At 36.2% G+C, this 27,740-nt stretch overlaps 2 protein-coding genes and 1 long non-coding RNA gene across 3 annotated transcripts; all 3 read right to left on the bottom strand.

The window, feature by feature from the left end:
- Window positions 1–1,239: 1,239 nt before the first annotated feature.
- Window positions 1,240–4,599, bottom strand: LOC121411152. The gene has a single exon (XM_041603697.1). The coding sequence runs from the start codon at window positions 4,432–4,434 to the stop codon at window positions 2,494–2,496; it is 1,941 nt and encodes a 646-aa protein (XP_041459631.1). The 5' UTR covers window positions 4,435–4,599; the 3' UTR covers window positions 1,240–2,493.
- Window positions 4,600–6,508: 1,909 nt separating this feature from the next.
- LOC121411160 lies at window positions 6,509–7,724 on the bottom strand. The gene is made up of 2 exons (XR_005969432.1): window positions 7,417–7,724; window positions 6,509–7,340 (listed from the first exon to the last, which is right to left on the bottom strand). It is a non-coding gene; the product is annotated as an uncharacterized LOC121411160 (long non-coding RNA).
- A 2,160-nt stretch (window positions 7,725–9,884) lies between these two features.
- On the bottom strand, window positions 9,885–26,455 carry LOC121430320 (xaa-Pro aminopeptidase 3-like; the record flags this gene model as incomplete). Its single annotated transcript, XM_041627601.1, has 6 exons — window positions 9,885–12,249; window positions 13,498–13,618; window positions 15,435–15,535; window positions 19,296–19,378; window positions 20,964–21,933; window positions 26,416–26,455. Coding segments are annotated over 6 exons (1,482 nt in total), but the record flags the coding sequence as incomplete, so codon positions are not given.
- Between the last annotated feature and the right edge of the window lie 1,285 nt (window positions 26,456–27,740).

Below are 27,740 nucleotides of genomic sequence, written 5' to 3'. Positions count from 1 at the left end.
ACCATGGTAAAACCAAGTTGATACCACAGTGAAACTGCAAAGTGAACCATGGTAAGACCACGGCAAAACCATGGTTAATCATATGTCTGTACCGATTTACGCGTGTTATTTCATGGAATATGAAAGAGAATAGCAGAGGAAATACAGTGATGAAATCTTTTAAATCTCTTCTTAACATCATAAAGTTAAGTTTCCAGTCTGTCATCAGTAGTGAAGGACTCATCACCCATAATGCAGTATCCCCTCAGGCCAAGTGCCAAAGAAGGTTGGTTATCTTTGTTACCCACCTCTTACCCCTTCTTGTTGCTCAGCGTTGATCTCTTTCATCATCAGGTTTTTGCATCCATACCATATACCCCATTGATGGTTGATCGACTCATACTTCTTTGTTCTTTTCATTAATGCTGCTATCTGTGGATGAGCATCTGTAACAACACTGATGATATTAATCTTCACACAATCTAGGCCTTGCTCAAATCCTATCCACTCCATGTTGGGTGATTAACCCCTTGCCTTCTGCACAGGTGCAGATGTAGTATGAAGGATCTTCTTTTCCTCATCACAGAAGGAGTATGTCATCATACTTGCTCTGTACTCCTCCCAGGGGTGGAACCAGATGACCCTTAAGGGCTACAATGAACAAGTTTTATTTTTTAACCATACAGACATCTTCACATAACATAGGTATGTTACAAAAAAAAATACAATTGAAGATATTGGTTTATTTTATCATTTGAAGCTCAGCAAGACCTTTCATTTGCTACCTCATTTGACCCAATAGCCTCAGTAATAAAAAAGTTATGCCAATTTAAAGCTAGCGAAAATCATCAATATAATTCTTATGTATTCCTTTGTTTTTAAAACAAAAGCTGTGATCAGAACTGTGACCAAATTACCCTTTTGAGAAGAAAATTTAACATAACTTTCTTTAGAATGAAGATTTTTGCATGAAATTTTCAGCAATGATAGATAAGTTTATGCTGAAACAGAACAAATATATTTTAGCAAGGATAATGACATAGTTAATTAATCAATTAATTAACAAATTAATTAATATAAACATGATATCACTCATTAAATCTGTATAACTCTTAATTGCAACAAAGCTGAGAAAGTTTACAGAAACATAATTATAATTTTTCTACAATTACACTGGATTGGAACTAAATTTCTACAATTAATTAATTAATTAGCCATCTGATTAATCAATCGATTAATTATGTCAAAATTTACAGATATTAAAGAGTTTTTTAGGGGTTGATTAATTGATTAAATTAATGATAATTTACATAATAAAATCACATTTATTATGTAAAGTTCTGTCAAATGATTAGAATTGTGTTAGATCAACTACAGTATTTGGTCTTTTCCATGGTACGGTAATACAAAATGCTTTTTATATAATCAATTGTGAATTAACTTTTTTTCATTTCATGATATTTTCAAGTCATTGCATTTACTTTTAGGAAATGTATTAACAAATACATGTACATGAATAACAAATAAATCAACAACCTGATTATTATATTAACCTGTCTGTTTATCATATTCTTATACCTTTCATGCAAAAATAAGGTCGCCATGAAGCAAGTCAGCAGCCAGCTGGAACATGGGGATGTCATAATCCTCGGCATCATCATCATAACTCTCAGCTTCTCCCCAATAGGCAACTGTGTGCACTTTATTGTTTTTTAGTTTTTCAATTTTTGCATTGTACACTTTCAACTCATGGTTTTCATACCAAGCATGGCAGGCTTTCTTCCCAACCACCTTTCCACCAATAATGTCTTGTAGGTCATCCACTTTGGAATAATCCAAGTTTGGATACTCTGTGCGGATACTGTCAAGATCAGTTTCTTTAAGTTTCCTTTCCAGCTTTTTCCTTTCCTTTGTGTTCTGTACATTCAGCTTATCCTTCTCTCTTTTCATGATCGTTGACCTCAATTCTTTCTGTTCTTTCTTTCTTTTGTTACGGTGCGTTCTTCCCAACTTCACTGCTTTTCGCAGAATTTCTTCCCTCCTCTCTACCTGAAGCTCATCTAGATACTCAACTGTCCTGTTTTTGCAGGCACGCATGCGACAAGAAAGGAAACACACGGTGGCATTTGGGGACCTTTGCTTTGCGGAACTAAACATTCCCATGATTTCCTCTGCATCCATATTGTGGAGTCTCGCTGACGCAGCCTCCTCCTTCAACTTGTCAGTGATGTCAAGTTCAAAATACTTGCTGTATTGTCGTTCCAGCACCCCGATGACAGCACTGATGCAACTTGACATCATTACTTTAAACTGGGGATCTTCTGGAACCTCCTTCAATTTTGAAAAGGTTGAATCAGACTTTCCAACTTCAGCTCCAAAGAAATCTGTGGTTGCTGTAAGGAGGTGCTCTGGATGTTGCCCAGCTTCCTTCAATGCTGCTACTACTTCATGCACGATGTTGATGGCCTCAATGTGGTTGACCTGATGATCACTATCTGTGTAGAAGTTAGTCTTTCAAGGACCTAATACTTGGAGTTCTACTTTAGCAGTCGCCGTCTTAAACTCATGCAAAACTGCACTCCTTAAACCGCCACAGGATGTGCCACTACTGAGTAACTCTACGAAGTCATCATAGAATTCAATAAGTTTTCCACTGATATGGAACAGGATGTGGAGCCTGTTACCACGGTAACGTGGCAAAACACCCCGTGGGATTCCTTTGCTGTCCAGGAAGGAAACAACCCCTCGTGGATCTCCTTTTCCACATTTATATCTCATTTTGTTCATCTGAACTACAATGTTGCCAGCAACACAATCCTTGCCATACACCCGTCCCCTGGATTCCTCATGTTGCTTTAAGGCAGACCGAACTGCTGTGGCAATGGTGTCAAGGGGGTGGAGATGGCAGTTAAGTTCTGTAAGGGTTTTCCCCCATTCACTGTTAACTTGGCGTATTGCTGCATGATTTGAAGCACATCTGTCTGTCAATGTGTTTGTTATATTTGCTACCATTGTATCCTTTGCTTCATTCAAATTTGCATCATTGTTAAAATAGCAGTATGTGTCTGCCAAGTTGTCAACTGTGCTGCAGATGTGTGTAGCGTAGTCTTCTGCTGTTCCCCCAGCCAATACATCTACAGCGGCAGCGAGGCATTTATCTTTACTCGTGAAATGGATGCTATTAATATGAGTTTCCTCCTGAGTTGTTGCATCAAACCCCATGGTTAGGTTATTAGTATCCATGATCATCTCTGCCGTTTGGAGTTCAGCGATTGCCCCCAATTCTCTTGCCATCAGTTCTACAGTTGAACGTTGAGGAACACTCTCCAGGTCCAGACCATTCCTTTTATGAAATTTCTCCAAAAGAATAGGAATGTTGGCCGTCGGCGTCTTATTCACAATACAGTCAAACACCTTCATCCGAGTATTTCCCGAGTAAGTTTTCTTGTCAAATTTAGCACTTATACTAGACTGTTCAGCTGCCTCTATATTTTCTTTCAAAACTAAATTTTGAGTTTCAAGATCTTTCACTTCATCTTGGCATCTTGCTAAAGAACTAACAACACTCTGATGCTTAAGAACAGACACATAGTTCTTTTTTCTTTTGTTTGCCTTCAGAAGTTCTCTGTGTGCTTTCTTGAGTTTATTTAACTTCATTCTGGTGGCCTCAAGTTCTATTGCCACAGCATTGTCATTCAGTTGATTTTGCAGCTCCTTGATCTTCTTATCCTTAAGGAGTATTTGTTTCTGTTTCCTTTTCAAGGACTGGTTGATCACACGTTTGGGTGTTTTCAATTTTGCTTTGAGAGCAGTGTGCTTAGCCAGAAGCTCTGCCCTTGATGATGACATGAAGAGCAATCTTTTTTTAAGTTTCTGTTTTCTAGGTGTCAATACCTTTGAGCTGCTTCTTGTTGCTATTGATGATTTATTTGATGATACAGATGCTGATGGAGTTGAACTTGTTGAAGGTGGATTGTCCATAATTTCTGTTTCTGTTGATGTTGAAAGAGCACTGTCTTTCATGTCGGTTGATGTTGAAGGAGAGTTGTGGTCTTGTGGAACTTGAGCAGCAGGTGATGGAGTGTGTTTGTTGCTTGTGTTCTTCTCTGGTAGGATGAATGATTCGTTACATATTGCTGAAAAGACTTGAAATTCCTTGGGATTGGTAAGTTTTTTGTATTTCTCAAGAGTTCTGTTGCAAAGACCCTGCACCCTTGAAATGGAAATATCACTGGAATATCCATCCACATCAGACAGCAGATATTGTGCTGACAAACGTCTCTCAGTTTCTGAGCGATTTTTGCATGACAGAATGTACAAATTAAGGACATGTCCATTACGCAAGTCTTCCTTTGAAGGTGGCAAAGTGGAGAATTCAGCTTCCAGGTGAGCCCTCGCTATTCCTTGCTTGGTATTTATACTCAGCTGACGTTTCTTCTTCGGAGGCATCTTCATAAATTAATGAAAAAAAAAACTTTAGCTCTTTTGAACTCTCAATTTTAAATTGGGGAAGGGATGTAGATCAACAAATATTTTGATCCCTGCTTCTTTCAATAGGCTAAGGTTTATCAGATACAACAGACATCCACTACCCCCCCCCCCCAAAAAAAAAAAGAATTTTTCCTCTTTTTTTGTTTTGTTGAATGATACAATATTTTGTAAATGTTTTGATCGATTGTAATTATTTGATTTGTTAAATCAAAACATGTTTAAAAAAAGAAGAAAAAAATATCCTGAGTCTCTGCATTTTTATTAATCTTTTTTCTTCTTTTTTTGTTTTGTTTTGTTTAATGATACAATAATTTGTAAATGCTTTGATTGATTGTAATTGTGTGATTTGTTTTGATTTGTTCAATAAAACATATAAAAAAGAAGAAAAAATATATTGAGTCTCTGCATTTTTATTAATCTTTATTTAACTGGTGTTTGTTTTTTTCCTTTTTTTTAATGGTGGGGGGGGATAAAAAAAAACACACAAAAAAATGACAACCCCCCCAAAAAAAAGGTAATCACTATCAAATCGTTCTCATTTGTTGAAAAAAAATGACAATTAAGCAAAAGAAAAAAGCATTCACTATTTATCGATGTCATTATGTTCCAGGGAAATTTTGAAAAGCAAAAAAAATTTAGGCCGGGCCCCTCATTAAAATGGGGGAAGGGGGAGGCACGGGCTGGATGTCCCCCCCCCCCCCTGAATCTGCCCCTGAACTCCGAAAGTAAAAAATATAATCAGATCTGATAAAAAAATAATTTCAATCACGGCACGTTCATTCTAACATCGCAACACACTATGTCTAATACATGTATATTACTGCATGTAATTCAGATTCATATGCCACAGACCATCACAACATTCAATCAAAATCCACCTTCATCCTTTCTATTTCAATTCATATCAATTCGGTAAGTGAAATTTATTTCAGAATACTAATTATAAAATTAATATTTTCCACTTTTGTTTCGGGAGAATTAATATTTTTATGAAAATATTTACTTTGAAATCGGGTATAACTATCATTTTCAGTCACTCATAACACAATACACTACTGTGCCATACGTATTACGCAACGAAGATGGCAAGTTGCAGCGGCAAATTCGGACCAACATCTCACTTTTCGCAACCAAAAAAATACATTTCGCATCAGTAGATTTCGCTAAAATTTCACACAACACAAGAAAAGATGTTAAAAAATCATATTACATACCTTTTTTGTCCCCTATATGGTATCCAGTGGTAAAATTACTTCAAATCCGACTTCTGTATAAAGTTTGCAATAAAATCTGGCTCTCCAATACAAAGCATAGCATGTTGCATATGAAACCAAAGATCATAGCTTCATCTCCCCTCTCAAAAAAAAAAAAAAGTTGATCAACCAATCAGAAGCCCACATTTTCTGAAGATTCCCATATACAGCCTTACAATCCCTGCACAGTGGTGCGGCAGGATTCGCTGCAGCGTGAGGGCACGTATTGCAACATACCTACATAACATGACTTGACTCTAGCATTCCTACATCTGAGGGTTGGTGTACCCCATATGAACAAACATGGATCCTCTTTATCCAAGGAGGGTTCCAACCAGGTTTAGTTGGAAGCCGGCAATGGAATTTTAAGAAGATGTAGAAAATGTAAGATTTACGGACAGCACACACCAAAAGATGGATGAAAAGCGATTGCTCTTAAAGCCCACTTTAAGCTTTCAGCTCTAGTGAGCTAAAAAGTTTTCTGACGATTGTTGTCAATGATTTTTTTTCAGTGCAAACGGGAGAGTACCACTTTTTGTTGATTTCTGGCAGTGTGAATGTATGTGAATGATTGGTTGCATGCCGAGTTTGGGATTTTACCAAAATCAACCCAACATGCGTATCACCTACCCCAATAACCCTAAACCACTTACTCCTCCCCCCCTCCCTGTAAATTCATGATAGTTACCATCATATGCTCTAGCATATCGAGCAGGAAGGAAGAGTAACCCCTGCCTCAATAGATTTTTTATGAACTTTCTTTTATTTTTATTTTTTTTTTGGGGGGGGGAGTTGCTTGCCCACTATTTTTTTACGGGATAGGATTCAAGGAAAATGTTGATGACATTCGACCTCTTTTGGAGGTCAGAAATTTATTGCCCTTACTGACAAGGTTTTCCTGGTACTCCATTTGTGGTAATTATCTATCTATTAAAGTGTTCACAACAGAAAAGTAAATAATTTTTGGCACATCATCTGATCCTAGGTGTCTGCAGACTGTCACGTCAAACATACAATTTCTCATAAGTCACTAAATTGAGCTGTAGCTGTAACTCTTTGATTGTACACCTCCATTTTCCTGGGTTTTTCCAGGTAACTTCAATACCATAAATATTTTATGCTTGCTTTTCTGTTAGGAATGCAGTTTATGTGAACATTTTCCCACCAATGAAAGCTAACTTGTATAATTGATGGCAGGCTACGGGTATTGTGATTTACATTTGGCTTTTTATTTTTGAAGAAAGCACCTCCTGTGGATGGCAAAGATGATTGTTAATATAATTCTAACTTTTTCCTGTGACATTATAGCTATGTATTGCAAAATGCAACTGGAAGTTCGCAATATTTTTGTAATATTTTCCAGAAGGAATGAATTTAAATCATCTACGTGAAAAATGTTAATGCAACTTGGTTTTCATTTTTTCACAATTTTTTGTGCAAATTTATAAATGTGAACAGGCCAGTTTATGAATGTGTGTTTTGAATATTTTGGTAATGTTTATTTATGTTATGAAGAGGGGGGGGGGGGGGTGATGATCCATACGTGTATTGTGTATTTATACAAAGAATTACATGGTCATTTTAGTAATTGGCCAATAAATATGAGGATTCAGGGACCTGTCGTTGAAAGAGTTGCAATCATAAATTGATATTGAGATCTTACTTTGATTATTTTCAACCATTTGATTGCAACCTTTCATATAACATGGCCTTGGTATGTCTTATAGGTTTATTTAATTTTATCTTATTTGGAACTCAGAAATGTCCCCCCCCTTGTTAAAATATATTTTGCTGCATGGATTGTATTTTAAGTGAGTCGCAATGATATGAGGAAATTACTGATCAGGATCAGAATATTCTTGGAAGAGGTATCATTATGTACATGTATCATCTTCTTCACACAAATATGTACTTGAATTTGTGATTGTCAATTTCACAATTTTTGTTCTTCCTTTTTCGTGTTTTTATTTAAAATGAAAATTAAATTTTATGATGCCAACAATAAAAGAAGATGTCTTTTGTCATTTTGTGTGTATCCTTTTCATGTTTTTGTAATGGAAGTGCGTGTAGATCATTCTGTAGTTTTAACTCATGGTTAAAATTACATCTAATATATGTACCCCCATCAAATGAAGTTTGAATAGGGAACATGAATGAATAATAGTTGGTGTCAGTAGATTATTGACATTTCTGCCTGCATATTTCTGCAAGGGGCACCTTGCTTTAAAGAATCAAATAGGGCTTGGTTTTTATAATCCAGTCAGTATGAATTGATTCTGTGTCAGGCAGCCACTAGGAGTTACACATGTTTTTATTTTTAGATTATATTTCAATGTGTCTATAAACTGGTTTACTTAAGTGACAAATAGTATGACATAAGGATGGTTTTGTTTCATAGGATGTGTAATTGAGCCTGAAAAGGGTCGAGAGAGAAACATACATGTAGAAACAAAAGAAAATGGGGCAGATACACAGGATGGGGAGGAATATCTAGGAGAAAGTGGGACAGAGAGAGGGGTGGGGAGAGGTATAGAAGAAAGGGGGCAGAGGGTGGAGAGATATAGAAGAAAGGGGGACAGAGAGAAGGGTGGGGAGAGGTGTATAAGAAAGGGGTCAAAGAGAGGGTGGGGAGAGGTATAGAAGAAATGGGACAGAGAGAAGGGTGGGGAGAGGTATAGAAGAAATGGGACAGAGAGAGGGGTGAGAGGTATAGAAGAAAAATTGGGCCTGAATTCACAAAATAGATTGGAACCAAGAGAGGTACATGTACAAATGAATGCAGATTTCATGTACATATTTGCACTTGATTCAGTGTGTACACAGAATGTTAAAAAAATATATGCACTCTTTTTTTTGCCTAGGGTGCCTGATATTTATAAAGGTTTTGTACCTCTCCTGTTTTTGAATCTGGGCCAATACAATATGTATAATTCAATATATTTTGGGATTTACCAAACAGTGAAGAGATATTAACATCATCACAATCATGACCACCACCATCACCACTACCACCACCATCATCATCATCGCCATCATCATCATCATCACCATCATCATCATTCATCACCATCATCACCATCACCATCATCACCATCATCATCATCACCATCATCATAGGTCATTATAGGACCTTTTTTTCTGAAACATCACATCATCTTAAAAGCATCCATCCAGTTCTTTCCTCAAATAATCAGTATGTTAAGCAAATGATTCATTTAAGTCTTTAATTATGTCTCAGTAAAATAATTTGAAAAAATAAAATGAAATATTTCTAATTCTAAGGTAAAGTAGCAAGAATTATATAACAATCGAGACACATGATAATGCGTTGATGTGCAGTTTACATATACTTTTTTTACTTTTATTCCATAAATTTGATCACTTGATTGCTGTGTTGATACAAAGCATCCTGCTATTGATATTTGAGAATTTATTTATCACAGTTTGTACTTTTAAGCTGATTCCCCTCTCCCACAAAGTCTCATTCATATTTGGTCTTGTGTGTGTCGTAATAGTATGGGATTTTCAATTCAGTGATTTATCAATTGCACTATTCCCATTCCTCTAAAAAATTGTGAACATGAAAGCACAATTGAATCTTGTTAAAAATTCAATAACATTAATGATAAATTTTATGTTAAAACTTCAAATTTTACAATCTAGAACATGGCTTATGATACAAAACATACAGTACATGCAGACTTTATAGATCTGACATAAGACTAAACATGCATTTGTTGAGAATCATTCTTAAGGACTCTTGTCTACGGGCCTCAAGATACATTTACAGACGGCCACTTGTGTAAGAGCTAAGGAATTGTAAAATAAATGAATTCTGTGTTGATACATCATGATCACAAAGGTGGTTTTGAAAACCTACGGTTGAGTCCATGGTTTATGTAGATTTCCTGTATAAATTACGCTTATTTTACCACTTATACTTAACCATGTCAAATGCCAGTGCGCCAAATTGACGCCTGTTGCGGTGGTTATCCATGCTATTTTATTCATGAGTCCGCTCTTCAAACGGTGGACTCGTGAATAAAGTAGCGTATCTAACCATGGAAACAGGTGTCAATTTCGCGCACTGTGACAAAAGCGTGCATTAGAATTGGACATTTTTCATAAATGTGCCAGATACGCGCTAAATTAAGCGTAATTTATAATGGAAATCTGCATAAACTATGGACTCAACCGCAGGTTTTCAAAACCACCTTTGTGAATTCGGGCCAACGTGCTTTACAGATACTTGTATAAACCTAGTCGTCAGACCCAGGCTTGCCCGCATATAATGTATGCACATTCTCTGCTCCCTGGGAAGCATTTAACAAAAGTTTACCAATTCAATTGCTTGGTATACTACATAGGCTTTCACATCCTCCCCGGTAACCAATTAGTACCTGGGTGAAGAGTGGCAAAGTGTGGACTGGTACCTTGCCAAAGGATGCTAGGCCATGGTGGGATTAGATTATAGCTGACTGGTGCTCTATACTAAATAGAAACGTAATTATTTGACCCATCTTGCTCGTGTGAACCAATAGACTGTATTATACATCTTCCTTATATGGGGCAGAGTGAAATTCTGCACAATACTATTAAATTCTTGTATAGCACATATCACATCAAATACCGTCTCTATGCGCTTCTACAAGAGACCTTGGCTATCGTTACCCTGGGTTTAGTCTGTCAAAGCTTTTCCAGTGCAAAAACTTATCACAAAATTGATTCTTATTGTACAACACCTACTTAGCTTGTACGCAAGCATGTGGGAGGCTGAATGTGAAACATTCGTACCGCTGCACACGTACCGGCCAAAATGTACCGTCCATAATGTACCGTTGCATGGTCTGACATAGTACGATTCAATTCATTGTGATTTGTTAGTAAATGCAAGTGCAATACGCATAGGGTTTACTAACAAAGTACGCATTGCTGTTGCAGAGCAGATGCGCATTTGAGGGCTTTTGCTCTCAATCACCTTTCTCATCTTCCTTTATAATCCTAAGGAAAATCAATTATTGTTCATATTTTTGCTCACTTCCGATGCGTTGTACAACACAAATAGATAATATTCTTATTCATGCAAGGGCACAATATTTCACATTCAGTGAAAGGGACACTCTATCCAACTCGGGTATATGCCTTGTTGAACAGAGCATCTTTATTTCATCTCGTGCGAAATCTTGTACCATCACTCTCATGCATAAGTGCTCCTTGTATACTGACCCACTGGGCCACAGCTCTCCACAAATTGCAGTAAAATCTGTTAACTATCTAGGAAGAAACTACTACAAATCTAATAATAGCTGAAATATATCCATTTTGATGTGAGTTTGGACATATCTATGAAATTGATAGTATTTCCACGGCTCAAAAAGAAAATCTCAAAATGAATCCAGAATTTCCCAGGGTCAGCAGAATTCCTGTAATATGCAAATTTATTTTCATATAAACAAACTGTGGACAAATACACAGCAAGCCTGAAGAAGACACAGTGATTAGAAATCTAGGGACAAAATCAATAATGCAAGCAATAAGCATAATGCATAAAATTTCGAAAATATGAACTACAAAAAGAGCCAAGTATTTTTATATACCTCATTAATACTAAAATTGTCACATACAAAAAAAATCTGTACATTCTAATTTCTGGATTTCCCTGACATTCCTGGAAGCTGATTTAACTTGCAAGATCTAAATTTCTTTGAATTCCAGAAATATCCTTCAATATAGAAACATTGTTTTAATATCACATTCACAAGCAATTATGATTATCATTATCCATGTATTTTGTGCATAGACTTTGATCGATGGGTAAATCATTATGTATCATTGATTAATTCATCCAAAATGATTCTAGTTGGAAGATAAAATAAAGAATACTATTCAATGGAGTTTTTTCTTTCTTCGAAAAAAAGAAAAAAGAAAACAAATTGACATCTTAACTATCAAAGACAAATCCTTGATTGTGCTCTTATCTAAATTCCCTCATAATTTTTATTCAAGGTTATTATTGCTCTTTTCCTGAGAAATTTGGTAAGACCATTATCAATGAATAAGCACACTTTGAATCCAATTTCATTTTGCATGTTAAAAAGGCAAACTGAAAGCAACCTAAAAAAAAAAGCTTTATATTTACATGTTTTCAAATTCATTTTATTTCCAGGAGAAAGAAAATACCATCAAATTATGTATATGGAGGCAGTTGATTTGTCTCCTATTCAATATGGCTCTTTCTCTACTGGAAATAATGAATAATTGGAGAACAATATGCATACATTTTGAAAATTGAAAGTCAACTACTGTTCACGTAGTACTGTTTCATAATTGCTCATTAATTCAATTCATGATCTATTATGTCATGAATTCCCACCCATTATACTTTCTATTTGGGACATTTCCTTTGGGCATTCAGCAGTAAGGACCTCCGCACCGCCCTCTCTGATCAAGACATCATCTTCAATCCTGATACCAATCCCTCTCAGCTCTTGAGGTATGTCATTGTCGTTTGCAGGAAGGTAGAGTCCTTACAGTCATGTAACAAAGAGAGAGAGAGAGCAGAGATGAAGTGATAATAATATTCACTGACCATCATTTTTATCAGTCAACATTATTTCCTCTTACCAAGGATAACTGAATCTTTCACCATGATGACACTCTCTCTTTCCCATTCTTTCTATCTTAAGCATCCTCCTCCTTTGATTTGATTGATTCATTTATTTTCCACACTTCATTAAAAAAAAACGATACAGAGTAAAGATAGTATTACAAAATACAGTACAATATATTCCAGTGCATAAAGAAAACATACACTACACAAAACAATAAACCAAAATCTGAACAATACTTAAATCACACAAGAAGAGAAACAGTATATGCAAATGTGGGGGATCATTTAAAAAGTTAAAAACTTATAACATAATCCCAAGTCCAACCTAACTGCTAACTCCAACCTAACTTTAGTCCAACCTAACTGCTTTCCTTCTTTACCATATCTTTTCATGTAATCTTTGGTCTTCCCTTTCCTCATATATGCTACATGTATCAGCTACTTCCACATCCCATGCTCTTTCCACAGGATCATCATCCTCCCTCCTCAACATCCATCTCAAAATACTTTTCTTTTATCAATTCCGAATTATCTTCTTAGTCCAACCTTTCTTTAAATTCACTTGCAGTAGAACTAGCTCACCCATAAATCCATTGTGTTATCTAAGAGTGAGCTTATGTTACTGATATTGTACAAGCAAAACATCATTCATAAAGAAATATAAATGCAGGATGGTTTTCTAACAATTTCAATGTTACATTTCACTTTTTAGATAGTTAATTACTTCCATTTTGTCTGTATTTTCAGATTTTCCAACATATATTATAAACTCGGAAAACTTATGGTACGCCTCTCATTCTACAAAAATCTTCTCTCTTTTTTTTTTGGGGGGGGGAATGATGAAGTTATATATAAATATTTTGGGTGGTAAAATCTAAGCAAACAAGAATGTTATTTCCCACTTCTACAGCTTAATTTTCATATCATTCAATATCTATGACAAACAAAGTTAGCGAAGATTTTAAATACATTTATTTCATTTTGGAAATTTTAATTCCGATACTTATTTAATCTACGATCTGAATTATCTTTATTACGAAAGAAAGTCAACAGGTGGTCAATCAAAGTTTGGTCTAGCTGAACCATGGATTAACTTCAGCATTACAACCAGAATATCAACTAATAGTTGTAACAAATGTTTCCGACAAGATTTATGCTATTTACCTGGTTCAATCGTGATGACCATCCCTGCCTGCAGCTGGTTGCTACGGGATACCCGAGGGGTGTCATGCGTGTCCATTCCTAAGTAGTGCCCAACATGATGAGGACAGTATTTCTTGGCTGCCTACAATCAAAATAAACAAAATAAAGTATTAACACAGTTGAAGATGATATTTTTACCGGGCCTTGCAAGAAACTCAACTTCAATTGCATGTGTACATGTAAGTCCCAAATCAAGCGTAATAAGGAATTGCAAGAAATTCAACAAGCAAACTGAACACCTACAAATTTGCTTTAAATCAAAAGAAATTATTCTTGATTTTGGGACGTATACCTGACTTAGATATATATAAAAGTTACTTTCTTACAATGCCCCATTAGCTTTTTCACAAATAGTGGCCTCTGCTTTCTTTAACTCTTCATGCGTTACGTTCGCATTATTGCACATCCGTAGGCGTGTTTCGTTCGCATTTTTGCACAACCACACATTTCCCATAGACGTCCCCTGTCCTATTGTTTTTGGAACAATTGCATGCCCCGGAGCGTGACTAGCTACAATGTATAACCTGGCGTTTGTGTATACCGTACATGTGTAGCGATTGATCAATCGCCCGTGCGACATTACTTTAGCGTTCGACGGATTATCGCAGTTTACAAATTACAGAACCGTTGAGTTTTCCCAAAAAATCAATACATCCTGATCACAGCCAGGAAGTTCATTGAAAAAGGAGAGGAGAAAATCAATAAAAACCCTTCTCACAAACAATACCATGGCCAGGTTTATTGTTAGGAGTTTGTGACTCATGGCACGAATTTTGTTAGAAGTATTAGGAGAAAGCATTTAGAAAATGTCAATTACTATACATTTTTAATTTATGCAATAAATTTATATATGATAAGCCCAGGAAACACTCTACAGGTTTGCTACACAACATTTTCTTTCAAAATGATCAGATAAAAAGTTACGACACTCTAAATAACAGAGTGTATTATACTGCGTAGAGGGGATCACGCTAAAATAATGCAACACACAGGGGGTTTACAGGTGAACGCATGAAGAGTTAAACCCTCATAATTACTTGTTATATGACACGTAGATAGATCCTTGTGATTTGATTGGTTGTTTGTTATCGTTCATTCAGCCCATTTTGCAATGATGTCATCAACCGTGCAATTTTGGATCCATACGATTTTGTCCATTGCACTCGAGCACCGACACTGCAGCTCATGCACCAGCAGTGCGCATGTTGCAATGACGTAACAATCAACAGCCCGAACATGCACTGCATGAGCATGTTTTGAATTGAAATTCATGAATTTCAGATAAAAAAATCATTTTATAGGTGTCACATAAACCACATAATGAATTTTTTTCATTTGTGCAATGGACAGAATACTTCATTTGGTGAAAGATGAAGTAATGATCCATTGCACTCATAAACATTCATTATCTGTATATTGTAAATGTGATAATAATTACAATTTTTTGTGAAAACATTCAACATTACTTGCTAATGGTTGGGCCCTAAGTTTGGAAATATATCACGAAGATAACAGTGAACATGTTCACCAAATGCAATGGAAAACTCACTGGTCCGGCAAATGAACAAATTGCATAACCTGAACATTTCCATGAGCGCAAACCATTTTCAACAAAATGATCATTGTGACCTTTCCTAGATACATGCAGAAGGGGCAGATATTATGAGGGGTTAGGATCGTCTGATAAATTGAAGATATTAGTTCCGTTTTTAACAATAATTCTCAACAACGTGGGGGAGGGGGATCCAAGGGGTGGGCCAAAGGGGCACTTTGAGAGAAAAGTTGAACAGTTTTGGACAGATGATCTTTAATTTATTGTTTGTTAAATATTTGGTGGGAGAGAAATATAATATTTTCTCACACTATGCTACACTGCTTGTACTGGGGAATCAACTCACCCTTATAAGCTCTGCATTATTCATTGATCTTGGCACAATGCCCAGATCCTGAAGTTTCTGGCCTAGTCCATCCAGCATACGATGATAAATCTGGTCAAGGGCAATTCCATGGTAACGGAATTACAAATCAGAGAAATTTTGCTGTTATTTTTGCTCACAGCATCCAGATATCTCAATATTTTCAAATTTTCTGAACGTAATACTATGCATGGCCACTAGTGCTATATACTGAACCAAGATTTTTAGAAAACCCCTCACATGTTCAGATGTGAATGACGGATATGTGCTATGGTAACGGAATTACCAGAGAAATGAATAATTTTGCAACCCAAAGTTTAGTAAAAGTTTCTCTGAAATCTACAACACACTAGCTCCAAGTTAATGTCTGATTCAATTCATTATAATGTCGGCTTTATTTTGAAAGTAATTTATTCACAAATATCATCAACAAATTTTGATGATTGGTCTTTCTTTAGGGCAAGTACATGGTAACGGAATTACACATAATGGTAACGGAATTACGCCTTTGACATTTAGGAAGGAAAATTATATTTTTAGGCATTTAGGACTGGTGAAATGCCTCAATAAAGCTTGTTTATACATTCTTCTCTAATACTTAACACAATCTAAGTACTTCACGTCTCTAATATTAAATAAAATATAAGTATATAGTACATAATAGGTGGCTCTACCATGAATAAACATGATTTTACAAAATATTAGGGATCAGTGGTAATTAAATTTTAGTTCATTTTCAATTTTAGGGGTATTAGGACTTACTAGCCACTTTTTGCCTCCTGTACTGATGGAAAGAATTATGTAAAGGCCAAAAATCATCACTAGTAATCATGGTAACGGAATTACATGGACTACAGCCATACATATACACATTAGGAATTTTACAAAAACTGAGGACAGCATGTTATCAGATCTGCATATTTAGTCAAAGATTTGTGTAGATGATAGTTTAAGATATTCTAAAGTATTTGAATACTCAAAAGAAACATAGTTTCACATACAATTGGCATCTTAAAACAGTTAAACCAAGGAGGCTCCTTGGTTAAACTGAAAACTTTCTATTTGGTTGTTCAATAAATGATTTGAAAACAAGAAACAATGCTGAAACCTCATGAAAATAGTGTTGACATTTACATCTTGAAAAAATGTTGTGGACAACTAAGCAACAAATTGGTTCTTAATCAGTGCACCAATCTAATTTTTTTTAAAGGTAAGGATTCATTTTCTGTCTATATGTAGCTCACTGAGGACTGCAATTATAGCAGACTATAAAGTCAATATCGGACATCTTCCTGACAGATGTATTTCCCAAATGTGACCCGAAGAAACTGCAGTGATCTGATGATCTTATGTCATATTCATGAAATTAGTTGGTTTTCTTGGGCCATGATTTTTTTTTTATTATATTAAAATTTTTATCTTTTATATAAAATATGAAAATTTATCCGAGATGCATTTTAATCTTCCGTCTCTAAAGATATGTGACAAAGCAGTGCCTAGGATATAGACATGTTTATGGCGTATCCAATCATTCCATCACAGATGATGCGCCTGCACCAAATTTCCTTTGAAGAAAAAAAAGAATGCAAATAAGGTGGAGGCTACATGTATTCTCTATACATTTTCAATTTCAGCAATATTTCTAGGTCAATTCGCTCAAGACTTTGAAATAAGAATAAAGGAAAATGATAAATCATTTAATCATTAGAGTACTACTCTAACATTATTCTTGTAGATTAAAGAAATACTTCAAATGATTTTATTGACTAATGTTGTTTATGAAATGAAATGAAGTACAAAATGATGTGATATTGACTTCATATTTTTGTTCATTTTTTTTCAATTAAATCCCTGTAGGCACAGAATTTGATTTAATGCCATCTCACTTATTTGCCAAAACTCATGGCAGAAAGGCTTTTAATTGGTTGAATGAGATGAGTGCTACAAAAAACAGCCTTTCTCATTACAAATTGGTTCAAAAATAGGTTTGTGTCACAGAGATAAAACAAAGACAAAATGGTTATTGGAATACCATTTCGGAACAAATTTTAGGTGATTTTATATCACTTATTTTAATAGAGATAAAATATTTCATTTTATATCAGAATGTATATGAGAATACTACCACTGTCTCTTAGCATTTCTCTCACAGCAGAATGCTGTACATACATTTCTACCCATTTCAAACTGAGTTATGTTGCTGTTCTCAGATGTTTTGTTATTAATGACTTTGTTGGTCTCAATATTATCACCATCCTCTCCTTAGAGAAGTGTTCACATTCTGTGTATCATCCTCACTTGAAGGGTCATCGTCGTTACTCTTTTTATCCGTGAAGCAGTGATTATTGGATGATGCTGACTTTGCATGTTTCTGAGCATCAATTGCATACATGTAGGGGTGGAGCACATTATTGGTTTGGTGCTAATTAAGGCATCTTGAATATCTGTCAAATCCACCTTACTTTTGGAAATGTCATCTGTATAAAGATTTAGTATGGTTTTTGGCATGTGATTCTTGTATTATCTGTAAATTATGGATCTCACTTAAATCTTTTCCACTCATTACTTTTTACTGCCCGCTACACTGTTCGCCAATCAATGCCAGAGTCTGGTCCCTCACCATGGCTTGTTGCAAAGAATATCCAATCTTCCATTGCAAGGACAGTTACACAGAAGATATCGCTTAAATTAGTAGGCGGTCCCTTCTGAAAACTAAACCCATTTATTTGAAGCAGAGAAATACTCCCAGCCGTCCCGGAATTTCTTTTACTGAAAAGTTCATCAAGTCTGTTGAGGGTGAATTGATCAGAGGCAATTACAAAAAAAAGAATGCCATTCTTTTCCAAGGCACACACAGTCAGTGAACATGGTCACTTCGTGATTGTGCATCCAGTATTTTGGATCTCATTAGAACTGGTATTTGGCAATGACATTTTTTGCAAAATCAATCTGAATGAGAATTTTGTTAAGATTATCCTGCATAATCATTTTCCTACTCCTCTCCAAGAATTGACTGCCCATTAATCCATTGTAAGGCATTCACCTACATTGTATGCTCCATCAATATACTTTATTGATGCTAATGTACATTATCTTGCCCTTTTTCTGAATGTTATACTCAGGCCATATTGAATGGGACTTGTTGTCAAGTAATTGTATAATTTCATCCTGATTTGGAGTGTAATTACTAATCAGAAGGCTTTTAATGTTTATAACTGTGATCTACAGCTAAGATATCAACATGCCATTGGAACAAAATTGGCTAACGCACACCCCTTTAAAGATATGATAATGGTAATTCCGTTACCATGTAATTCCGTTACCACAGTTACAGCAGAATTAGAAATGATATTTCAAAAAAATGTTGCTCAGTCTTTAGCAAGTCACATGAAATCAGAGAATTCAGAATTATATAAAATTCAAGCAAGTATTTAGTTCATAGGAAAAACTTTTCAGTTTCATGGTAACGGAATTACATCCGTTTTTGCAGTAGATTGCAAAATTTTCTCTGAGAAATTTGAAAATACCCATGATAAAGATATTTGCTACTGGTAATTATTACACCTTCACACACAACATTAGATGATTTTGAACCAAAATTGTAAAATATATTTTTAGTTATCAAATTTATTCAAAATAATGTAAAATACATGTTCTCTAATTGAAAATGGTCATCAAATTCAAAAGATTGCTCCGCAAAAACCGTAACAGATATTTAAAAAAGGTTTTCAGTTCCTTAAAATATAAGGTTTTGTGTAAAAAGGACATTCACATTCAGATGCATATTATTAATTTTGAATTTTACTGTTTTTACCCTCTCCCATGTGGAATTGCCCTCTAGTGTAGTTCCCACCTCACACATGTCCAAGCACTCCTGTTGAACATCTAGAACTGACTGGTAAACACTAGCTTGGGCATCAGAGTACCTGAGGGATCAATAGGGGATGGCTAATCATGTTGTTCTTGAATCAAAGACATTGTGAACTACACCACGTTCCTGTCTTACAAAGAGTTATGATTGTTTGATTCAATCAATCACAACTATGGAAAGCCAGCAATGCCAACTTCTAAAATGCATGTTTGTTCAAAAAATGTTTTAGATATGATGTGTAGGATAAATTAAATGTGCTTTTCTTTGTTTACAAAGGACATTATACAAATAATGCACATAAGCGCATGCATGCAGGGCCAAATAATGAATGATATGCAAGAAGAGCCAATAGGAGGAGCCGTGGTGTAGTGGTTCTGACTCTCGCCTTGTAAACAGAGGGTCGTGTGTTCGAATCCCACCGCGGTCTGGGGTCCTTTGGCAAGGCGTTAATCCACACTTTGTCACTCTCGACCCAGGTGCTAAATGGGTACCCGGTAGGAAGTGAAAGTCATTGTAGCTTGTCCAGTACTGTGTGCGCCTCACAGGCGACTGACTGGAATACTCCCCAGGGATTGGAGGATGTGCACACATTGTGTGCGGGATTGACTGATTGAATCCGATGACCGGGGTAATAATATATCTGTACAGCACTTAGAAACGTCGTTACGATGTATTAAGCGCTATATAAAAGCAGATTATTATTATTATTATTAATAGATATACCGCACTGAGGACTGCAGAACCGAGTGCAGTATCCATTTGGCAAGTATACAACCCCCCCCACACCAATGTTACAGAGTTGCCCCGATGCTATATTTGATCTAAATTCTAGATAATTCCAGGTTGCACGAAAAGGGTAAAGGTTGTGCTTGCTAAGTGTTGAAATTTCAATTTGGGTGGCAAAGTTTGTAACAAAATGCTTGAAATTATCAGTTTTAGTTCAATTGACCAGAAGTGCAAGGGAAATGTATGAGAAATTTTTCGCAGTGTAAGTTTGATTTCGTCCTTTCCCCTTGACACAGCATGAAAATGAGCATTTCTGCGCAAACAGATTTCTGCGAGCTTTACAAAAATGAACAGTGCTCACTCAAGCATAACATTCTGTCAAAACTTTTACTTTCATTGGATAGATGAGACCCAAACCCAAGATTATATGTGAAAATATTACCTATATGTTGTATATTTTTTAATTCCCAAGGTTTTTTCAAAGTGTAAACTTTTTTTGATATGCACTATAGTATTAGAGCACAAAAGGAAAGTGTTAGGTGCTATGCAAGCACAAGTACAAATATCAAACTTAAGGCATGGTTACACCGCTCGACCGTTGTTGGAGCGGTCGTGAAAGAGGGCCAAATTTCGCTCACAAAATTGGGGAAAAAAAAAATCGAAAACAAAAAAAAACAATCAAAATCGAAAATGGTGAACCGTAGCGAGCAGTGATGATTTTTTTCTCTCCACTCCACAACCGCTCCAACAACGCTTGGGCGGTGTGACCATGCCTTTACTCTGCTAAGATGTTAATTACGGTTGCTCTCAATAGAGTGGGGAATGTAATGAAGTGAAGTAGTGTGATTGTGGTGGAAAATGTTATAAATCTTTGTAAAACAAGAATGCTGAGATAAATCATGATGGAATCATACCTTCCATTGACTGGCCATGTTCTTGTGATATCACTGGCGTAACCATGGTACTCGCAGCCAGCATCCATCAACACCATGTCTCCATCTTCAACAATCTGATTGTTCTTCACATAATGCAATGTATTAGCCCGGTTCCCTCCTGCAACAACAGGGGGATAAGCTAGGAACTCTGCTCCATTCAGTCTTACCTCAAAGTCCATTTTTGCATACAGATGGGCTTCGTCTATGTTTGGTTTTGTGAAGCGCATCACATCAATTAAGGCATGAGAAGCAATGCTGCAAGACTCGCGCATCAGTTTGATCTCTGCAGGAGACTTGATGACACGGATAGAGTGCATAAGCTGCTGAAGAATGTTCACAGTGTGGCCTTTGTTCCTGCAAGGAGTCACTAGATTACCAACAACCTCCTTGTGCAACTGACTGTTGACATTCCTGAAGACATCATACCAAACAACAAGCTTGTCCCTGGAGGCATACTGATCTAAGTACTCGCTCAAGTCACTGATCACATTGGCGTTGTCAACTCCAATGAAACTAATTGCTCCATCAACCCCTGCTCTTGGGCCATCCCATAGTTCTCTATCAGCATCTCGCTGGGGTACAAAGAGAGTTGCCTTATGATCTGGAAGAGAACTCCCTGGAGTGCTCTCCAGGACCAAGGCACTTGAAGGTTCCTGGAAACCACAAAGATACAAGAAGTCTGTATTCTGGCGGAATGGATAGGGAATCTCGTCAGTCATATACTTGGTGTCTGTTGCTAAGATAACAGCAACATGGTTGGGGCAATCACCATACATTGATTTCTTGATGGCCGACATAAGATACTGTCTCCGTCTCCTGAACTCCTGTGAGGTTATACCTGGAGTGATCTCCTCATCTCTCAACAGGTGCCTGTGGGTGTAGGAGGTAGGTTGTCCAATATACCTCTGAGGAATACTTCTGTCCCTTGAAGCTTTTGTCCTTGCAGAAGCTGAATATACAAACAGAAAATGTATTGTTTAGCAAGTACTTGGACTGAGAAAGGAAAAAAAAATAAATTAAATGTCACTTGGCCTTTCTCTCAACCAGGCTCAATTAAGGCCTGCTTTTGGACAATTATAGCAAGAACCCTGGATGATACAAGTACGGGGTTGCATAGGAGAAAAATTCCATACTATGCCACTGCTGGGATTCATAAAATTAGAAAAAATATGGTTTCTACTTTCCATGTGTACATCCTTCCGACAAAGTTTGACAATATTTCATTGTTCTGTTTCAGACATGGCATGAAAAATCATCCAACGTGTGCTAGTAAGTTTGTATTATGAACTTTGAAGGTTTGCATGGTGGTAAGACTGGATGATGAGATTTGTGGTTACACCTGGGGGGTGTTTCACAAAGATTTAAGTATGACTTAGAGTCGCACTTAAATGCCTAGTTGCGCGCAGTATAAAAGGCATGACAGCATTGGTCAGATCATGCCAAGAGGACGCGCACTACTGCGTATTGATCAATAAGATTGCGCGTTGCATATCTTGTACGCGTCGACAATTAAGTGCGACCTAAGTCATACTTAAATCTTTGTGAAATACCCCCCAGGTAACTTAGTCCTGAAAAAGGACGGTTGGCTTATCTTTCTTATAATACCTCTTAAAAGATCTGTTCTCCAAATTTCAAGCAGATATGCTTTGTTCTTCATCACTCCTGACAAGGAGCAGAGCATTTCTGATCAAAACATCAAGAACATTTCTTTTAAGGGCTACTATAAGATACATCAACAATCCTTTTCAGGACTAACTTACATGGTGTAAGCGCAAATCTCACTATTCAGTTTGTATGATATCCTTCAATTCTAAACATATTGTCAATAGTTTTGTTGGAAAACTCATGACATGATGATTTCTTAATGATGTCTTGAGATTGACTATGTAACACAGGACAGATTTACAATGGTAGGACCCCCCCCCCCTAAAAAAAAAGATTGCAGTAAAAGAGGAAATACATTGGGGTCTATCTGCAGTTCTTTGTTTCTTGGAATGATATACATGTATCAACATGGGCTCCTCTCATATCATAGAGCTATGTACCTGTACAATACATATAAAGTGGAGATCAAGGGTCTGTCATAAGTGAGGATCTACCAAATCTTTTGCCAGTTCTTATATATACATTTTTTCTTATTTTTGTTGTTTTTAATGTAAAATTAGGCTCAGTACGTACGTGATGAAAATGGCAAGTCAGCAGGTTCTAGTTTGGTTACTAGGTTACTGCACATGCAGTAAGGATTTGGTGCGTGTAGGCTCCGCTATGTACACTTCAATACCTCTACCCTCCGCTACACCTGAGTACCCAAACCCTCCAGTGACAAACACTCAATCTCAAAAACCAGTAACAAAATGTGTCACTTTTTGGTAAAATAAGGCAAAAGTCATGTAAAAAAAAAGTGTGCACCATTTACGTTCACCATTTTGGATTCAGCAGCAAATTAATAAGTTTGGGGAACTGAGAACCGGCTTTAAATCACCGATTTTGAGACGTTTACAAGAAAGGGCAAATAGTAAGTTTAGTCACTGTAGAGTACGCTTAATGTCTTTTTTTACTTGACTTGTTGCCTTTCTTACCAAAAGGGACAGTTTGTCACTGGTTTTTGAGAGCGAGTATTTGTCACCTGACAGTTTAGGTAGGTGTAGCAGAGGGTAGCAGTACCTAGTGAAGTGCAGTGGAGCCTACATGAACCATCGCCTGAGATACTAATCAAGATGGAAAGTGGGAACAGAGTCGTCGCTCTATTCTGGTATTGGCTCTGGTGAAATTTTCCCCTCAAAATACAATGTTTTTCGTAACAATAGAGATAGTGATAACCATGGTGGTGGTGTCTTTATTGCTACCAAATCTGAACTCATTGCACAGGAAGAACCTAACCTTGATCAGCCAAAGCGCGAATTTAAATGGATCCGCTTATCAGCGTACATATGAGTGGTTCACCCAGTGTTTGTTGGTGCCTTTTATGGATCACAAACCACAGATTCTGAATACAATAAGTTGCTTGAAAATGCCTTGGTAAAAATCCCAAGACAATCATCTGTATGGTTGTTGGGAGATTTTAATCTGCCTGACGTAGACTGGGAATTAAACACCTTAAAGCCCAGTGGTCGATACCCAGATCCAAGTAATGCCATGATTGACACTGCTCAAGATCACAACTTACAGCAAATGGTGAGTCACCTACTAGAAACAATGCTATATTGGATCTCTGTTTTACTATTAACATCCCATCTTTTCTTGAAAAGGTTGAAATTAAATCAGGTATACATGTAAGTGACCATGATATGGTCGTTATTTAAGCTGTTATTAAACCAAAGATGATCAAACTTCCAAAACGAAAAGTGTATCTCGATAAGATAGCCAAATTCACTAAGATAAATGAAGATTTGAATAAGTTATAATCAACTCTCTGATGAAATTGTTCAGAATTCAACTGTCAATGATCTTTGGGAAAGATTTTCAAACACCTTAAAATCATCTATGAATGTAAACATTCCATCCATGAAAACTTCTTCCAAACCAAATGTTCCTTGGATAAACTCAACCATGAAACGCAATATCAAGAAGAAACACACACAAGCTTAATAAAAGGGCTAGAAACTCAAACAATCCATAACTTTGGAACTTGTATAAGCAATTAAGACATAAAAATTATAGAGACATGAGAAAACTATAGGGTTAGAGAATATTCGAAAAATTGGCGATTGCGAGTGACAATTCAAAACCATTCTGGAATTATATTAAGACTCTACAAAGAGATTATTTGGTGTATCTTCTCTAAAGACCAAAGGACATGTAAATTCTGATGCAAAATCCAAAGCTCAAGCACTGAATGACCAGCTCTGTTCTGTTTTCACACAGAAGGATCTCTCTTTTATGCCAAACTTAAAGCTAAATGATAGTATTTGCAGTAAAACACTATTTTCGTGAGAAAGTCTGTAAAAAACCAAGGTTAAGTATGACTACATGTATATCATCATGGATCTAGATCTGGTACAGTTACATGAACTGAACTTTGTGAAATCATAAAATCTAAGCTGAAATACAATCACACTGAAGATCGCAAACACAGATAGCCACACGTGGGACAGTGTATTATTATTGCTGTAATAAAGACCTGACGGAAGTGACCGAATCCACGCTTATTTTGCTTATTTCTCAGCAATTTCACAATTTCTTCCAGAATCCTTTGGCACATATATTTTATTCATACAAACAGACACTTGGGTGGTCATTATATTAGATTCTGTAAAAAGTCATTTTGAGATCGTTACCAGAACTGGAATTTATCTTTAAGACAATAGTTCTGTGCCAGATATGACAGAAATTACAGTTACTGTTAAGGGTGTTGAAAAGCATCTGAAAAATCTGAAAGTTAATATAGCTTCAGGCCCAGATAATATTCAATTTAGAGTTCTCAAGGAATGTGCTTCAAGCGTAGCACCTATCCTACAGATAATCTATCAAAAATCAATTGTAACTGGGGACTTACCCCAAGAGTGGCTTAATGCCAATGTCTCCCCTATATTAAAAAAAGGGTGATTATAAATAATTAGTATATACTAATACTACTAATTATTTATAACCACATATTAAGTTTTAGAATTTGTGAAATAATAATTTTTATCTATAAATTGTTCTTCAAAACTACATCACTGATCGGATGTACGCCATAACGAAGCGGTTCAAGGGTCAGGCCTATTGTCTTTGCTTTGTTGACAAACTGATCGAGGGATCTACAAGAGATCGGTCTGGAGAGAAACGTCTCATTTTTTAAATTTATAGTGAAGTAATTTTTATCCCTTGATACGCATTAGGCACATGAAGGTTCATAGATAAATAAAATTCACCCCTACAAACCTATTTCAATCTCTAAGTATCTTTGTGTTCACGTGTCTCTCATACATATATGGTTCAAGACTCCAAGATGAAGAAGTGTATGTCAAAATATTAAAAAAAATCATCACCTCACCTCCCCTGCAACACAGGGGAAACTTACATTGACCACAAAGCTGCAATTCCTGTTCATCACCCACACATACCGGTACTCACTTACGAAACCCACACTTATTCTTTATAATTATCACAATTGATCATCAAGTTTTCATATCCTCAATTTTGTACACAGCATGGATTGATGGAACTTTCCTTTTAAAAAAAATTACAATCATTATAAGGAACATTCCTGAGCAGGGCTAATGCTTCTAACTAATAACAGTAACAACACTGTCATCCCAAAAAGGAAAAAACAAATGCAAGCCACAAAAAATATATCAGCCAAAAATGTTGAATTAGGGATTTCAATAGCGATTAATGATTATAGAATACTAGTACTACCGTCGCCGTTATCATTGTATGGGACCAAAGCGATGCTCTCTGCTGACGTTAGTCTGGATCAAATCCAGCTCCAGTAGACCGAAAGGCATACCTGAAATTCCGAAATGTCGAATCCGTAGATAATGTACAAGGCATTATCGTGTTTTCTGACTCCGGAGACAAAAAAGATCTAGGGTCCAAAATTTCTTACAACGCCTATACTAATAGTCTCGACAAAGGGTCTGAAGTTCCATCCGCGCTCGAGTTGGCTCACGATCATAGAGTCATCAAAATATGTGCGTCCGCACGATCGAGGCTATACTTTCTTATCCTCTCTCTCTCAAATATCTCATTTTCTTTTTCGCTTTTCGAGTGTTGGCTTGGACTAAAATAAAGAAAAACATATTGGAAAGTTGTTTGTTTGATTCTGCTCTTTTTTTTCAGAACGTTGTTTTCACTGACGGGATAATACTGACTAAAAATAAAATTCGTGTTTAGGAATATACCTCACACTTTGTCAAATCATTTCTGACTTTCAACAAACTAAATGAATATCAATAATCCCTACAGCTCGATACACAGCTTTCACAAAATAATTACTTCACCAAAAATGATATTTACATGATATGTATATTACAAGTGTGCAGGAATGCCTAATTCAATAGACATGTAAATTTCACGGCTTGAAGTGCTTGTGCCACATGCATGCTTGTTAATTTCTCATGCACACCTGTTGATTGACAGAAAGCAGAATTTACAGTTGTCTACTAAAAGTTGATAGAATCAAAATCGTCCTAAATTTATTTAGTCAGCAAAAATCACATTGATGATCTTCCCAATTCATAGTTCTGTCTTATTTTGTCAGCCAAGTCAGGCCTCATGACTGACTGACTTAATTGACTGACTGAATAAAATGATCGGCCTATTTATTTAGTCAGTGCCACAAATTTTATTAACCTACTAACAATCTATCTTAAATGTAGGAAAGGGAAAAAAATCGAATTATAAAATAACCCTATCATATGCAATCTTACATTTTATTTAGTCAGCGATAATTAAGCCAAGTTTACATTTTTACTCCACTATTCATAGAAATTTCACTGTCATTTAATTAACCCATCGTTTTTTCTTCTTCACTCTTCAACTTTTTATAAGTCACAGTATATCAACTGTCTATATATTTATCGTTCTATTTGGCTCCACTTTTCCAACTAAATACGCACGGTAATTAACCTGTATATATTCCATCAACCCCTCTTTTCCCTTCTCTTCAAAACCACTCTGCCACTTTTAGACAGTGAGCTATCCACTAAATAAATCAATTCAAACTGTCTATATCTTTATCCTCCTTTTTGACTCCACTTTTTTAACGATACGCACGCCCTGTATATATTCCATCAACCCCTCTTTTCCCTTCTCTTCAAAACCACTCTGCCA

Source organism: Lytechinus variegatus, chromosome 1 (assembly GCF_018143015.1).
Source record: "Lytechinus variegatus isolate NC3 chromosome 1, Lvar_3.0, whole genome shotgun sequence".
In the NCBI taxonomy this organism is placed as follows: Eukaryota; Metazoa; Echinodermata; class Echinoidea; order Temnopleuroida; family Toxopneustidae; genus Lytechinus; species Lytechinus variegatus.
The sequence above is the reverse complement of the archived record's forward strand: the minus strand, read 5'-3'. Positions and strand labels throughout refer to the sequence as shown.

Bases quoted from the DNA above. Each gene is read 5' to 3' on its own strand.
- LOC121411152 (XM_041603697.1), bottom strand. From the start codon at position 4,434: ATGAAGATGCCTCCGAAGAAGAAACGTCAGCTGAGTATAAATACCAAG.